This window comes from Gekko japonicus, unplaced genomic scaffold (assembly GCF_001447785.1).
Source record: "Gekko japonicus isolate JY-2015 unplaced genomic scaffold, Gekko_japonicus_V1.1 scaffold4321, whole genome shotgun sequence".
Classification (NCBI taxonomy): Eukaryota; Metazoa; Chordata; class Lepidosauria; order Squamata; family Gekkonidae; genus Gekko; species Gekko japonicus.
Window position 1 is genome coordinate 64,500 of NW_015167673.1, and position 17,148 is coordinate 81,647.

The 17,148-nt window shown below is 49.3% G+C and overlaps 1 protein-coding gene across 1 annotated transcript in view; it reads left to right on the top strand.

Moving 5' to 3' along the window:
• The window catches only part of LOC107112920 (DEP domain-containing mTOR-interacting protein-like), a 73,215-nt gene extending 56,616 nt beyond the window's left edge, over positions 1 to 16,599 (top strand). Inside the window, exons 6-11 of the mRNA XM_015414130.1 lie at positions 5,888 to 6,073; positions 7,883 to 8,017; positions 11,152 to 11,222; positions 13,063 to 13,167; positions 15,419 to 15,636; positions 16,344 to 16,599. Coding sequence (XP_015269616.1) covers positions 5,888 to 6,073; positions 7,883 to 8,017; positions 11,152 to 11,222; positions 13,063 to 13,167; positions 15,419 to 15,636; positions 16,344 to 16,599 — 971 coding nt within the window. The remainder of the gene's footprint in view (positions 1 to 5,887; positions 6,074 to 7,882; positions 8,018 to 11,151; positions 11,223 to 13,062; positions 13,168 to 15,418; positions 15,637 to 16,343) is intronic.
• The last annotated feature ends 549 nt before the right edge of the window (positions 16,600 to 17,148 follow it).

Sequence of the window (17,148 nt, forward strand, 5' to 3'; positions counted from 1 at the left end):
ACCTGGCTTGAAGAGCCAAGGAAGCTGGCAGCGAAACAAGCTGTAAAAACGGGAAAAGATGGAAATGATCCGGGGGGCCCTCTGATGCACTTTAATAATGATAACTGCATGTGCCGGATTCCAGAAACAAATGGCAGAGGATGTAGCAGTTGGCCTGCTCATTAGCACTTGGGATAAAGACACATCTGCAATCTGCAGTCTCTCCCCCTAGTTTCTTAACCTCCGTATAATCAGTTTTCCTCCACTCTGATCCCTGATCGTTCATACAGTACAGCATAGGAACATGGTGGAAATCATGGTGGAGGAACACACATGCAAATGGGCTTATACTGAGTCAGACCCTGGGGAGGGACTAGGGCTGCCAAATGTGGGCGGGGGGCGGGAAATCCCCCGCTTTGAAGGGCCGATTTCCGACGCGGCGGAATCGGGCCCTGGGGGAACCCCGCCCCTGGCGTGCGCGTCACTAGCAAGTGACGTGGGCATGCCGGGCACACTGGGGGCGGGGCCACGGCCATACAAGGGAAAACTCTATGGTTTTCCCTTGTATGGCCGTGGCCCCGCCCCCAGTGTGCCTACGTCACTTCCGGGTGATGTGCTCGCGGCACACGCGCGCACACACACCCTGACGCTGGCCGGGAGCCCCCCGCTCCAGGCGAAGACGGATTTGGCAACCCTAGGAGGGACTGTGGCTCAGTGGTAGAGCCTCTGCGTTACATGCAGAAGGTTAGACGTTCAGTTCCCGGCATCTCCACCTAAAAGGATTCCAGGAGTAGGTGATGTGACAGACCTCTGCCTGAGACCCTGGAGAGCCCTGCCAGTCTGAGTAGACAATGCTGACTTTGACGGACCAAGGGTCTGATTCAGCTTCATAGGTTCATATGTCTTTCATAGTCAGTATTGTCTACTTAGACTGTCAGTGGCAGGGTCTCAGGACACATCTTTCTCGTCACATCGTACCTGATCTTTTTAAACTGGGGATGCCAGGGATTGAACCTGGGACCTTCTGCATGCAAAGCAGAGGCTGTACCGTTGAGCCATGGCCCTTCACTGTCCTGTGGAATCTTTCTCATCAATGTCATAAATCATGTTATTTGCCTTATAGGAAAATACTGATTTCCTCCCTTGTATGCTATAATGCTGAATATAGAATTGATGGTACAGGAAATAAACTACTATACATACCTGAAAGCAGGGGTCATTTCGTAGACAAAGAGGTGTAGGAGCTCATTAGCATAACTCATTAGCATAACTTATTTGCGTATGCCACACCCCCTGACATCACCGGAAGTGTGTCAGAAAGCAACACCCACCGCTCAGGCTCCACAGGACTGTTTTGGATTGCTAACTATTGGGGGGTGGGCGACGTGCAGATCTGTCCACGCAGAGGAGCGAGAGCTTGTACCTAAATAAAACTTGGTCTTAAAGGTGCCACTGGACTGTTTTGGACCGGGGGGCCGGGGGGAGCTCTGCAACTTACCTGGCTGCTTCTTGCTCTGACTGAGGGCTGCTGGGAACAGGGGGTGGGGCTTGTTGCATGTGCCCATCCCTGGGCTCTTTACTGCCGGAGCTACGCCCCTGTGCACTCCTGTAGGAAATGACCCCTGCCTGAAAGGTTTTCTTTAAATATTGTGCTGCCAAATTCCGTGTTGAAAACTCTTATTTGGGTATTTGTTTAAAACATTTATTAGCAGCCTTTCTTCCTTACATTAAAAAAAACACACATATAACCAAAAATTTCAAATCAAAATTTAGGACTGCTTTAATCAAATGGAGTCCTAAAGAAAACCATCTTCCGCTGCCATCTTCAGATTGGAAGTGAAGTGAAGGTGAAGGCACACCTCCCTGGGAAGGCTGTTCTATAATCGTGGGGCTGCCACTGAAAAGGCCCTCTCTTATGTACCCACCAAGTGAGCTTCTTTGATTGACTGGACAGTCAGGAGGGCCTCTCCCTGTGATACTCTGCCTTTTGAGGCTAGGTAGGTGGCCTTTCGGAGCTGCGGTGGCTCAAGTGGTTAAGACATTGAACTGCAGGCTGTGGAAGGTCGGTAGTTCAGCAGTTCGAGACCTGAGTGTGCCGCAAGACGGAGTGAGCTCCCGTCTCTAGTTCCAGCTCCTGCCAACCTAGCAGTTCGAAAGCTAGAAATTGCAAGTAGATAAATAGGCACCACTTCGGTGGGAAGGTAACAGCGTTCCGTGCGCCTTGGTGTTTAGTCATGCCGGCCACATGACCACGGAAGCGTCTTTGGACAGCGCTGGCTCTTCGGCTTTGAAACGGAGATGAGCACCGCAACCCTAGAGTCGGATTCGACTGGCTTTCGAGCAAGGGAACCTTTACCTTTACCTTTAGTTGGCCTTTCAGATTCCCAGTTTGCCTTTTAAATTCTCTGTGTACAGTCATATAATTCTAGTGTTGATCTCTTTTGGATAGCAATTAAAACTGTTATTCACCGAGCGTTGGCGGATGACCTGCTTTTGTTTTCCTTGCTGGGCTAGAATCTGGGAGACCCAGGTTCAAATCCCCACTCTGCCGTAGAAGCTTGCGGGCTGACCTTGACCCCGCCACACACTCTCAGCCTAACCTGCTTCACAGGGTTGTTGTGAGGATAAAATGGAGGAGAGGAGAAAGCTGTAAGCCACAGCGGGGGCCCCACTGGGGAGGAAGATGGGATGCAAATGAAGCAAATAAATAACCAGTCTAGTTCCTCTGAGAACCAGCTAGGGTTGCCAAGTCCTTACCGTAGGTATAGCGGGGGAGTCCAGCGCTGCTCTGGGAGTTCATGCGCGAGTGCCGCAATTACGTCACCCGGAAGTGACACGGGCACGCCGGGGGCGGGGCCACAATCATCCGAGGGAAAAACATAGTTTTCCCTTGGATGACCGTGGCCCCGCACCAAACGCGCCCGCCGCGACTGCATCACTTCCAGGTGACGTGCTGACGCCGGGCACGTCGCATGCTTTGGGGGTGGGGTTCCCCCCAGGGCCCGATTCGCCAGCGGCGGGTAACCCCCCGCCCCCCGGGGGGACTTGGCAAGCCTAGAACCAGTGTGGGGTAGGGGTTAGATGTCAGAATGTGGACTGGGAGGCCCCGGGGCAAATCTCCACTGTGCCTTGGAAGCTTGCTGGATGACCTGGGGTCAGTCACAGCCTACTTCACAGGGTTGTTGTGAGGATAAAATGGAGGAGAGGAGAGGGATGTAAGCTGCTTTGATTCCCCATTGGGGATAAAGGCAGTGTATAAATGAACTAACTAAATAAAAGTCATCTAAAAGTAATGGCCATTCGTAGGTGCGTGTCCAAAAAAAAATGAAATAGATGTCTATTTACAGACATAAAATTCGTGTGGGATTATGGTCATTTTGTACATGAGTGGTCACACAGAGGCACCCTTTCCTAGTTCTTCTTTCTTTTTTAATAACACAGGTAGAAGTCTTAACATTGTTCTGTCTCACAATTAGTTACAGTGCCTTTAAAGAAGGGAAGTTTCTCCTGCCAGTTGCCCAAATTTACTCAAGTCAGGACTGTATCTTTTCTCAACTGGTGGCTCTTGGCAGTTCGTAGAGCAATGACAGAATGAAGGTGTCTTTATTTGTACTGCAACGTCCTCTGACTGCAGTGTTAGGACTGGGAAGAAGACGTTCTATAAAGCTGCTTGTTTAAAGTAGAGGGATCATTATTCTTGGCAGCAGTCGTTTCTTCTGAAGCTGGGCAGGGCAGTCTTTCCAGGAATTACCACAACAGGGAGATCAAGCGCACACCTGGCTAAAAGAAGGTGTCACTGCCTTAGGGGTTCAGAATGGGGAACAGCTGAATGAGGGAGCGCAGAAAAATGATCATAACAAAGTCCGCCTTTAACATCTGGTATTCGGGATTTTATCCTGGAGGAACAAACTTACCCCTGGCATGCACTCCCAAGGCTGAGCTCAATAAAAAGGTGGAGTGAAGTTGTCACAACAATGTCCACCAGATTTCTCAGAACAATGGAACAAACCCGGGGGTGGGGGTGGGGGTGGAGTTCAGGGGCAATTTGGCTACTGCATGAATTAGTTTGCTCTGGAGCCATCCTTCCTGAGCTAAGACAAAAATGTGTTAGCTGTGGGCTAAAAAACTGAGCTAGTTCACACCAACTCAGCCTAGAGGGAACACTGGCTGGGATTGCCATAGTCTTATTACAGAGATTCTCAGTATGGTGCTTGCGGGAGTCATGGTGCCCTCCTACACCTTTCCTGGTGCGTGCCAACTGTTTTTATAAAGTGGGTGAAGATTTGATTGGCTATACAGATTTTTTAAAATGTTGCTTTGGCAGCAGCGGCCACCCCAGCCCAAGGATCTTCACTATGTGACTGAAGGTAAACTGTGGCAGCCATTTTGTGGCAGGGTCTGCCTCCTTTGGCAGCCATTTTGTGGCAGAGTCTGCCTCCTTTGGCAGCCATTTTGTGGCTGTGTCAGAATTCCAGTGGTGCCCGCAGGCTCAGAAAGGTTGTTATGATTGCTGTGCCATACACTCAGCCCCATTGAATTCTGAGTGATTATTCCTGGTGCTATGCACATGTGGCAGGATAGGGATCCTGTTGGGAGCACTGCCCACTCTGCTGCCTAACAGTCTTGCTGCCTGAACTAAACAAGCTGGCCAGTTAGCCATCCACGTCTGGATAAACTCTGCAAACAGTCACCAACAGTCTAGACCAGGGGTGTCGAACTCATTTGTTATGAGGGCCAGATCTGACATTAATGAGATTTTGCTGGGCCGGGCCATGTGTGTCATATAATGTAATGCCAGGTAGCGGAGATATAAACTTTATAAAGGACACAAACGCAAAGGGTTTTTTTAAACTTAAAATAAAATCATGCTTAAAACATTAGCACTCTTGCAATATTTTGTTTATGTAACAGTGTTTGATAACTGACACCTCTTGCTCTGAATTGTTGCATCAAAATGTCTGTGCTCTTGCAATCTTATGCTGTTCAGGTGTGTATCTGTAAGCTGCAAACCTACGGGGGCATGTTTGACACCCCTGTTCTAGACTGTCAGACTCTCATCCCTCAGGAAGGTGGCTAGCTGTCCTTCAGGATATATTTGTGGCAGAAAACTTGTACTAAACTTAGGCTTGTCATGTTCCTGCTTATGGGGGGACATCTCCCATCCACCCTTGCCACACTGGAGGGGCACGATTGTCATCCCCAGTGCAATTACATAACTTCTGTCTTGACCTGGAAGTGATGTCATTGCACTGGGGGCAATAATCACACAGCCATCTAAGTTTCCGTCTCCCCCATCTGCTGTTGGTTGCCTGGCAACCCTGCCTAAAGCAAACTTCCTGTCCTGTTGCTCTGTGCCCTCACCACCGCATCCTGGGTCCCTTCAGGTCCTTGCTTTAACCACCTTTGTGCAGACAGCTGAAGCTGGCGTATATTGGCTTGGCTCAGACCATTAGTCCATCTGGCTCAGTATTATCTCCTCTGACTGGTGGTTGCTCCTCAGTATCTGAGACAGAGGAAGATCTTTCCCAGCATCCTTTGAGATCCATTAACAGGAGAGGCAAGGATTGCACCCGAATGCAGATAGCATGCAGTCTCCACACCATGCGCCTTCCCTGTATAAAACATGTGCTCCACCCACTGGACAATGGTCCTCCCTCTTCTCTGCCTTTAACTAAGTCCTGCTTCACTTACGCACCCACACAAATGAACCAAAAAGAGTTGACGGTTATTACGTTTCCACGCAGAGCATACTGAAGTGAAGTCTCCCTATTGCTAAGCTTGAATTTGGGAGTAAATGCCTGGTGTTCTGTAAACAGGTACAGGGATTACTAGTTCTGTCCTGACTTTTATAACCTGCCATGTGAGATCTATCCATTTCTCTTCCTCTCTTTCCTTCCTTCCTTCTCAGTGTCCAACAAACACCACTTTGTAGACAGTAACCTGCTCTTCCAGTTCCGTATGAACTTCCGTCGGAGGAGAAGGTTGATGGAGCTGCTTTCCGGGAAGTCCCGCTTGATACCAGAGAGTCACGACAGTCCCTTCTGCCTGCGCAAGCAGAATCATGACAACAAAAAACACACCAGTTTCCTTTCTGGTATGTGTTCATTTAGAGGTTAAATCGCCTGCCTGATTCCCTTATTTTCAGGGCTAAAGAAAGTGTTAGAAGCGATCATCAGAGTAGACTGATGTCTCTCTACGTTCAGCCGAGACTCAGCCTATGTGGTTGACACACACACACAACAGAACGAGATGGTAGATCTTTGAGATGGTGGAATGGACTGTACCAATTCAAGCTAGAGAAGGCTGTACCAGTTCAAGCTATTTTTGGACATTCTCTGTATTAAAAACCCCTGAAAATCTAGCACAGCAGGCGTTAGACTGGGTTAGAACCTTCTTGAAATTGCTGATAGATTTCCATGAGGAGCACATCAACTATGGCATACTCCACCTGCCTTCTGAAGTTACCGAGCCTGTTTTATTACCTTGTTTTGCCTCATGTGTACACTAGATCTCAGCCATGGCCAGTGCTCCCTCTAAGCTGAGTTAGTGTGAGCTGGCTCACCGTTTTTTAGCCTCCGGCTCACACCTTTTTGTCTTAGCTCAGAGGGAAGGATGGCTCCAGAGCAAACTAATTTATGCTGTAGCCAAATTCATGCACTCACAACTTTAATGCCAGTAGCTCACAAAGTAGAATTTTTGCTCACATGACTCCACAGCTTAGAGGGAGCATTGGCCATGACTAACTGCCAAAAAGGCACATTGATCACCTGAAACTGCCTTATATTGAATCAGTCCATCAAAGTCAGTATTGTCTACTCAGACTGGCAGCAGCGCTCCACGATCCTAGGCAGAGAGAGGTCTCTTAGATCACCTACTGCCTAGTTCTTTTTAAATTGGAGATGCCAGGGACTGAACCTAGGACCTTCTGCATGCCCTACCACTGAGCCATAACCCCTCAGCCCAGGAATACATGCCTTTCCCTCCCCACATGGTTTTTTTTTAAGCTTTAAAGAATTTAAATTACACAGAGAATTTTGGTCTTGGGTTTGGTGTTTGTTCTTTTTTTAAAAAAAATGTAGATCATTACATTTATGATGGTTTGCAGTCAGCAAAATTTCTCTCATCTGAAATTAGGACCTGATTTCTCTGCCCCAAAGCCTTTCTCTCCTGCCAGTTAGGTGTAGTGGTTAAGAGCGCGGACTCTAATCTGGGAGAGCCGTGTCTGATTCCCCACTCCTCAACATGCAGCTGCTGGGTGACCTTGGGCAAGCCACAGTTCTCTCAGAGCTCTCTCAGCCCCACCTACCTCACAGGGTGTCTGTTGTGCGGAGAGGAAGGGAAAGGAGATTATAAGCCACTCTGAGACTGAGTGAAATGCGGGGTATAAATCCAATCACCACCTCCTCCTCCTCCTTCTTCTTCCTCTTCTTCTTCCTGCTTCCATTTTGCATTGTACCTTTCCATTCCGACTCCCTTCTTGGCAACACCCCTCCTGCCTTCCGACTGGGCTCAGGGATCTCCACTCCTGCTTGTATCTGATGAGGAGAGCTTTAATTCTTGAAATCTTTTATACCCTGGAAATCGTATTGGTCCTGGTGGTGGCAGTGGAAAGTACTGTCAAGTCATAGCTGACATATGGCGACCCCTGGTGGGGTTTTCAAGGCAGAGACATACGGAGGTGGTTTGCCATTGCCTGCCTCCGCGTCACAACCCTGGGATTCCTTGGTGCTACTGGAGTCCAACCTTGCTCTTGTCCTCCTCTTGTATCGTGGCAAGAAATTTGCCTGTTAAGGGTAGATGGTGATATTCTGGTAACAATCTGATAGACGGAGGTAGGTTCTTCAAGGGAATTGTAGTCCGAGAGGCAAGGATAATGTCCCTTTTCTACATTTCTTTTGGACAGTGAGCCCGAGCAAGGAGATAAAGATTGTCTCTGCGGTCCGGCGGAGCAGCATGAGCAGCTGTGGGAGCAGCGGGTACTTCAGCAGCAGCCCGACCCTCAGCAGCAGCCCGCCAGTCCTGTGCAACCCCAAATCTGGTAAGGGCAGCGTCAGTGACTGTTAACAACGTCGACAGCTCTCTCTGACACAGTGAATAATGAAAACAAATCACCGTTTTCTCTCTGCTGTGCCTAGAGAACTTTGGAGGGGGCTGGTGGGTTTTGGGATACTAGGGACAGCTAATATATACCACTGATTCAGAGCCACACTCCATGATCAGCATCCCTGCATGATGCCGCTGTTGCTGGATTGTGGGTGCTTTCACACATGCAGGATAATCCACTTTCAATCCACTTTAGCAATAGGTTTGCAAGTGGGTTTTCCCGTTTCATGCAGGAAGTGGATTGGAGGTGCGTTATTCAGCATGTGTGAAAGCACCCTAAAGCACATTGGATTGGAGACAGAAGAGTTGCCTGCTCTCTCAGATTAAAAAAAGGAGAAACTCCCTGCACGTCCAGATTTACATGCTAGGTCAAAAGGTTAAGTTAGGATCTGATTAGGTAAAGGTAAAGGTTCCCTTGCTCGAAAGCCAGGCGAATCCGACTCTAGGGTTGTGGTGCTCATCTCCGTTTCAAAGCCAAAGAGCCAGCGCTGTCGGAAGACATTCCCACGGTCATGTGGCCAGCATGACTAAACACCAAGGCGCACGGAACGCTGTTACCTTCCCACTGAAGTGGTACCTATTTATCTACTTGCAATTTCTTGCTTTCGAACTGCTTGGCTGGCAGGAGCTGGAACTAGAGACGGGAGCTCATCCCGTCATGTGGCAACTTGGGTCTCGAACTGCTGAACTACCGACCTTCCACAGCCTGCAGTTCAGCGTCTTAACCGCTTGAGCCACCGCAGCTCCGGGATCTGATTAGATGATATGTTAAACACAAGTTGGGTTATAGGAAACCCCAACCCTTACCCAACTTGTGGTTAATGTGTGACTTGACACTCACCTTTTAAATGGTGGGGTTTTGTTTTAGTGTTTTGTGAATCAGCTCCTGAGGGTGAAAGGAGGCAGGAAGAGCTCATGGCCTCTGCCCAGGAGGCACAGGGAACTGGCAGTAAGACAAACAGCTCATCCTTCCCCCCCTACAGCTCTTTTCTGCCTCCAAAATCACATGGCACGGAAGGCAGGGAATGATGATGTCCCTCCCGCCTCTGTGCATGCATGGAAACTGATTTGCACCCCCCGCACACACACCCAAAAGGTGAACGTTAGGTCTCGTGTCTAACATGTCATCTAATCAGACCCTTAGAGCCCTTCTCCCTAATACGCTCGGTTTGAAGGTGTCGAGCACTCGAGCGCGGGAGCACTCGAACGCTCGATTTCTCCATGCGGTCTGAAACGACATGCTCCAACAACAGATACACCGTGTGAGGGTAACAGTATGTGTGGCGTTGTATTTCTGTCAGTTCAGACTAGTTGTGTGTGTTCCACAGTTTGAAGCAGTTTGAAGCAGCCCGTGGCAGTCTTTCATCTAATCAGACCCTTAGAGCCCTTCTCCCTAATACGCTCAGTTTGAAGGTGTCGAGCACTCGAGCGCGGGAGCACTCGAACGCTCGATTTCTCCATGCGGTCTGAAATGACATGCTCCAACAACAGATACACCGTGTGAGGGTAACAGTATGTGTGGCGTTGTATTTCTGTCAGTTCAGACTAGTTGTGTGTGTTCCACAGTTTGAAGCAGTTTGAAGCAGCCCATGGCAGTCTTTCAACATATATGCAACACTTGAAGCCCTTTGTGGTGAAAATTTCCATGCACACTGCAAAAAAAATAATCAGGAGTCGGCCCTGCTTTGTAGGAAACTGGCATATCATAGGCTGAAACCCAGCCCACTAGCCAAGGGACTAGTATTTCAGTGCACTTGTGAGACGTTTTGAGGGGCTGGCTCTGGTGACTTGCCTGCTGCAGAGCCACTGAGGGTTGCGCTGTCTTCAGTGCATCAGTGACGTCTTCAGAGGCAGTCGTGTGCAAGCTAGCAAGTTACACAGAATTCAGTGTCAGCTGTGATCATATCCCCTCGAAGAGCCTAGCCTAACCCAAGTTCAGCGATGCACCTTGCTGATCTGTCTACTTACAAGTTTTGTGTGCCAGCAGCAGCTCAGGTTTACTCATTTTTCAGCTGGGAGAATTGGCCCTTAATTAGGTACAAAATCCCACTTTACGACTGGTTTAACCGGTTTGTGGATCGCTATAATTTTCTGCATGACTCAGACGAAACACAGTGCTGTGATGGCAAGCGCACCTATAATTTATTACGAGCCGTTAATTAAACAGGGCAGCATATGAAAGGGGAAAGCAGTAAAATGATAAAATTACGAGTGTGAGGAATTACGAATATTCCCAGCTGTTGCACTCAATTGGTGTTTGGCAAGTCCCTCTTTAGTAAGATGAAAGCAGCCTGTGTTTTCTTTCAAAATAATTCTCTGCGTCTCTAGAAAGAGGAAGGCTCACCCATTGGTACTGTTCTTCCTGAAATGAAAAAAAAAGGATGCTCAAGAAATATGTTACCACTAGTCACTCTTCATTCATTCAAAGGGAGATTTGAATATCAAAGAACGATTTTGCAGCTTCCTTCCTCACATCTTCCGTTCTGCATTAATGTACTCTCACTTCAGCAGCCAGACATGAAAATTAACTTTTGGACATGAGGCAAAGTTCCGTTCCTTCCAAAAGGGAACAGTTTTACAAACCAAATCACTTTTAGAATCTCATTTTGAAAGCAAGAAATACACCAAGGGTTGTCATTTTGCCAGATTCAGATGTTATGACAAACTGTGGTTTGTTATCAAGCCAGAAAATCTTCAGCCTGCACTGGGATGGAAGGAAGGAATAGATGAGCTTGAAAACTTTAAATACTCAGTCTCGTCACAAATGAACCAAGGTTTGTCCATGATATCTGAACACAGCCAATGTCTGAGACTTAGTAAAAGGATGCAATACATTGTTTAAACCGGGGAGAGGGGGATTAGGGAACAGCACCGATTCCCCACTATTTGATGGTAAAAGGAAGCAGGTATGGAGCACTGACAAACCGTTTGTCCATATTTGTTTCTGAGCTTCAAGTTCCCATGAAACGCTGTGGGAACTCAGAAAAAGCATGCCGTACGCTTCTCAATGATTCAGTCCCATCCTCCAAGAAGAGCTGTTATTGAACACCTTTCCATGTTTCTTCACAGTTTTAAAAAGACCAGTGACTACTGACGAACTTCTGACACCCAGTGCGCCCTATGCCAGGAAAACCTTCACGGTATGTCTCCACTTTGCCTGCTTCTTTTCTGTTACCTTCATGAATAGGCCATCTTGTTCATAGGCTAATTTGTATGACAGGTTCACACACACACACTAGGGTGGTCTTAACCAGTGGGCAATGGGGCAGCTGCCCCAGGCTCCACACTGGTCCACACTGGACACGGCCACATCCCCTGAACAGGGGAGGGGTAGCTGGCTTGGCGGCGGCAGCCACTTGTGTCTGTTTTGTCCAAGTCTCAGGCAGCTGGCTTCCAGGGCAAGCAGCAGCTCCCACCTGCCTCCCACAGGATGAGTGCTGCCTCTTACTTGGATCCAGCTGGCAGGGGGTGGAGCCTCGTGGGGAGGGGCAGATTACGAGGCACAATCCTTAATCTTTGTCCAGGGCTCCAGATTCACTAAAATCACCCCTGTTCACACAGTCATTCTTACGGTGGTGTGAACTATATCCTAGTCTGTGTTAATTTCAGCGGTAGGGCATAATGTGGCAATGGCCTAATGCTGTGGTTGGTTACTGACATAGGATGGTGCAGAGGTGATACATTTCCATAGTCGTCAGTGGTATAGCCTGAATCATGGATCTGTATATTTATGAATGGGTTAGTGGACCCTGTGGCTTAGGCTCAGGGGTGGTGGAAGGAGGCCTGCTGGAAAAGTAAAACTATGCTTGCCCTGAATTTCCATTCCAGGAGGGCATTAGCTGCAGCCTCTTCCTGTATCCACACAGCAGGGGAGAGATATTTGGTTGCAGATGATCCCTTGAGCCAGTTTGGTGTAGTGGTTAAGAGCAGCAGACTCTAATCTGGAGAGCCGGGTTTGAGTCCCCACTCCTCCATATGCCACCAAGCTGGGGTCAGTCACAGTTCTTTCAGAGGTGTTCTCTCAAGAGCAGTTCTCTCAGAGCTTGCTCAGCCCCACATACCTCACAGAGTATCTGTTGTGGGGAGAGGAAGGGGATTGTAAGCCTCTCTGAGACTCCGAGTGAGGAGCGGGGTATAAATCCAACTCTTCTTCTTGACCAGAGGTCACAGTGAGGCAGGAAAAAGAAATGAATGCTTGTACCCTGTTTTAATTCTGGCTCTGTCATAACTGTCTTAAAGTTTCTTTAAAATCCTCCTCTCTTTACAGTCTTAAGTACTGCTTTTCCTTTCTCTGCATGAGCTTGATCTTCAGCTGAACCGTTGTTCTAGAAATTGGCATATCTTTGGGGGAGATCGAGCTTTTCTATCCCAAACCAGAAATATGTCTAATGTTTGCCTTCTGGTCTCTGTGAAGATTAATGATCCCCCCAATTTTTTTTTTAAAGCACTGTTTTTGAGACTTCTTGGAATGGAAACTCAGTGTCGAGTATAGTCTTACCATTCAGAGTGTGGCTGTATCTGTACCAGTGTTCCATTTTGTGCATGTGTGTGTGTGTGTGTGTGTGTGCGTGCATATATAGCCATAACCAAGAAAGTTATACTTGAGAGCTAATGAGCTATAATAAATATATAACGGGCTTTTGTAGTCTGGAGTTGCCGTGGGAATATGGCTCCTATACCTGCGTCACTTGCATTAGTTTGGTGTAGTGGTTAAGTGCATGGACTCTTATCTGGGAGAACCGGGTTTGATTCCCCACCCCTCCACTTGAAGCTGCTGGATGACCTTGGGCAAGCCATAGTTCTGTCAGAGCTGTCCTTGAAAGGGCAGTTCTCGAAAAGGCTCTCTCAGCCCCACCTACCTCACAGGTTGTCTGTTGTGGGGAGGGGAAGGGCAAGGAGTGGACTGCACTTTTGTTGTTTTTGTTTTCCTCTTGAAACTGCATGGATGAGAGTTAAAGCGCATATTTTCTCTTTCTCAAGATCATAGGCGATGCTGTTGGGTGGGGGTTTGTGGTGCGTGGAAGCAAGCCTTGCCACATTCAAGCCGTGGACCCCAGTGGCCCTGCAGCTGCAGCAGGAATGAAGGTAAGTTTATTTAACTTCATGGGTAAAAACAGTCGGGTTGCCATTTTCTCAGGGCTGCTTCGGATGAGACAGCATTTCCATGTAGGTAGCAACACCAAGTCTTGTGAACATTAATGATGTATAATTGCAGAAACAAATGCAGATAATTGCAGACGCTGTCGCCTGTAGCTCTGGTTGCTTTCTCACGGAGGTTTTGCTCTGTGCTCCCCGCTCAAATAGCAGTGGGGGGATTCCATATAACATTGTCACGCGGTCACCCACCTTTTCCTCGCCTTTGCTGTATTCTCCTCTTAACGTGCTGGAAGATCATGCTAAAAGCAGGTTTAGGGAGAACGGAGACAGGAAGGTGTGGATTTCCACATCTCCTTGCTCACAGCTAACAACATTTAATTTCCCCTTGCACCTGCCATTCCCACAGCAGGCTTTTTGCCATTAAAAAAAACCCCACCTGGCAGTAGACGTATTGCTACAACAGCATTACACTATAGCCACTATTACTTTGGCTGTAGAAATATCGCTATAGCAGCCTAATGCTACTGCCACTGTTACCTACTATCATTTTTTTTAAAGCTAGCAAAAAGTATTTCAGCAATGGGTGCAGGAGTGGTGAGGACAAGGGGCAATGGAGGAAAGAATGGAGAATTCCACCCCCACTCCCATCTGGAGGGCTCGATTTGTGATAAGATCACAGCAGGGAATTGCCCCGGTGTGGCAGCCACCTATGTCTGTGTAGCCATTTTGAGTTGCGTCCTCCCAGAAGTGTTTTCAAATCAAAGGGGCATGGAGCCCACAATGTCAGCCTCTGAGGGCTTGAGGTCCATAGGAAGCTTTGCCTTAAAACCCCCACCTGGCAGTAGATGTATTGCTACAACAGCATTACACTATAGCCACTATTACTTTGGCTGTAGAAATATCGCTATAGCAGCCTTATGCTACTGCCACTATTACCTACTATCATTTTTTTAAGCTAGCAAAAAGTACTTCAGCAATGGGTGCAGGAGTGGTGGGGACAAGGGGCAATGGAGGAAAGAATGGAGAATTCCACCCCCACTCCCGTCTGGAGGGCTCGATTTGTGATAAGATCACAGCAGGGAATTGCCCCGGTGTGGCAGCCACCTATGTCTGTGTAGCCATTTTGAGTTGCGTCCTCCCAGAAGTGTTTTCAAATCAGAATTCAAATCTCCCTAGGAAGTGAGTAAGTTTGCCCCTCCTTCTTCCTCTCCCAATGTGAATCTCCTTTAGAAGTGTGCGTGTGCGCGTACACATACACAGCTTCTTCAAACTCAGCATAGTTATAAAGCTGGCAATGAAGAGGCATCTGTCCTTCTCTAAGAAGTACTCTCTGCCAGAGTTTCTTGGAACACCCGAGTAAAGAAACTAGACCAAGAAAACTTGGCGAGAATGGAAAAGGGCAAGAATTTGAAGAAGAGCCAAGGTTCAGCGTTATGCTTTCGAGAAGGGCCTTCAGCTCCAAGACAGACCCCCCCCCTTCCTTTCCCTCCTCCTTTCTGGACATCTGCTGCAGGCTGAATTTATTTAGAAAACCTCACAATGCTATACTTCCCTTCCTGGCACCACGAGGAGCAAACTCCTTAGGGCAGGACTTCTACCCTGGCCCCCTGTTATAAAATGCTGGAAAGACAACATGCTGCAAGACCAGCACAGCTTCTTATATTTTTAAGGCTGGGGAGGGGGGAGAGTTATCCAAAAGTAATCAATCTCAATGGGTTCTGGAGCAAAGCCTGGAGCAGTCTTTTAAGGCAAAGGGGGGGAAATTGCTGGTATTGAATTTCTAGCCAAAAAGAAGGAGAAGAGTCAGTGGGACTGAAGTCTGTTTAGAAACACCACGCTTTTGATTACTGAGTCCTTCCCCTCCTGCACCTTATGGTTCAACAAACAAACACTGTTATGCTGGCTAACACATTTAGTAAAACATTTTTGCAATCAACATGTAAGTCTTATACCCAGGGGCCGTTTCGTAGAAAAAGAGGTGCAGGAGCTCACTAGCATAACTTATTTGCGTATGCCACGCCCCCTGACGTCACTGGAAGTGTGTCAGAAGGCAACACCCACTGCTCAGCCTCCACCCCAAAAATCCCCAGCACTTACAGAGCTGATAGGACGCCAGTACCACGAGTGCCAACAGCGTCACGTTCAACTGCATGCCGCCTCCCCCAAGCCAGCCGCCGGCTGCAGCAGCAGCCTCTGTCTCCTCCAGGCTGCCGCTACCACCTCCTCGTTCAGTCCTTAGCTTCCCATCCCCATCGTCCGTCATCACTGCCCAGCCAGCGCCTGCCTGAAAGGAACTGCTCTGCCCCACACGGGCTGGAGCGGGTGGGAGGGGAAGGAAAGGAGAGGTGGGGTGCATTCTGCCTCCTTCTCGCCCAGCCCTGATTCTGTCTCCAGCTCGCACACAGCAGAACGAATGAGAAACAAGTGCACGCGGCTGTCCATCGAGGAATGCTACAGGTGCTGCTTCGCGGCCCTGCTGGGAGCTGGGGGTGGGGCTTGCTGCTCCCTGTGCTTCTAACTGCTGGAGCTCTGCTCCTGCTTGCTCCTGCTCGAAATGACCCCTGCTTATATCACATTATAAAGAAGTACATCTTTATGGTATTGCAAAAAGGAGTCCATCCTCATGATGTCACTACAAGCACCTGGATGTGGGCTCGTTTCATCAAATTCTTCCTCAGGAGTTGTCGCGGACAGCGGCTAGAAAGTTTCGCTAATGGCTGCCACCACTCTGGCATGGGTCTCCACCCCGACGTGCGCGTCACCCGGAAGTGTACTGTACTGTAAATTCAAGATGGCGACCGGGTGGTGGCTCTGGTGCTGAGCTCCCCCGTGGTACGGTTAGCTAGGGCATTTTATGGTATTTTAACTGAAACTGTGAGATAAATTGTTGTAGGTAGGGACAGTTAGGACAGTTAGGAAGCAAGTTGGCAAGGAAGCAGGGCGCCTGGCTTAAGACTATAACATCATAATTACCTAAGACCGCAGAGGACCCGTGTACTTGGGGAGGATTGGAAATATTGCTGAGCCGAGCCGAGCCGCTGGTCGTCGTTGGGCCTCCGAGCTACTCCGAGCTACGACGTCGAGGTGCTGGTCCTTCGAGTGCCGCCCTCCCCTCTCAGTCGGCCGCGACGCTGAGGTGCCGGCCCCCTCTTCCCTCTTTCGAGCTGCGTTGCGGCACTGAGTTGCGGAACGTCGTGGGATTGCGGAGGTGCCGATCCTTCGGGCTGCCGGCTCGCCCCCCCGGGCTCCGAAACAGCGATTATTGGGCTGCGCCAGTACCTTGGGCTGTGGAGGAGCTGGGGTGTCGATCTGCGGGGCTGTGGGGGCGTGGAGCTCGAGCTGCGGCAGCAGGGCCGCGGCAGCTGCACCGAGTTGCGCCGGTTTGCAGAGCCGCGGAGACACTCGTCGCTGCCCTGTTAAGCCGTGTCTCTGGCTGAGGTGAGGGCTGCCTGGAGTGTGAAGAGTGGTCCCCCCCCTTCTCGAGGGCGGAGCCTTGGATGCCACAGGAGTCCCCCAGGAATCGGAGTGGGAGCTGAGTGGTCTATCCCCCCCCCCTCCGGAAGAACGGAACTTTCCCGGAGAAGCCCGGGTCAACTGCTGGTATTGGTTGGGGGTTTGTGAGAGAGACCACGTCATCGGGTCTGTGAGAGAGACCACCCTACCGGCTGATACATAACATCGTGGTGACCAACGAGGCAGGGGCAGTGTTGGGAAGTAGCCGGCTGTGAGAGAGCCGGTGAAATGGGGGTTTGTGAGAGAGACCACGTCATCGGGTCTGTGAGAGAGACCACCCTACCGGCTGATACATAACATCGTGGTGACCAACGAGGCAGGGGCAGTGTTGGGAAGTAGCCGGCTGTGAGAGAGCCGGTGAATCTGGAGCGAGTTTCCCAGCGGTGTGAGAGCCGGGACCGAGCCCTCTCCCTTTCAGCTGCCCCCCCTCTTTCTCTCCCTCTCCTCCCCTCCCCC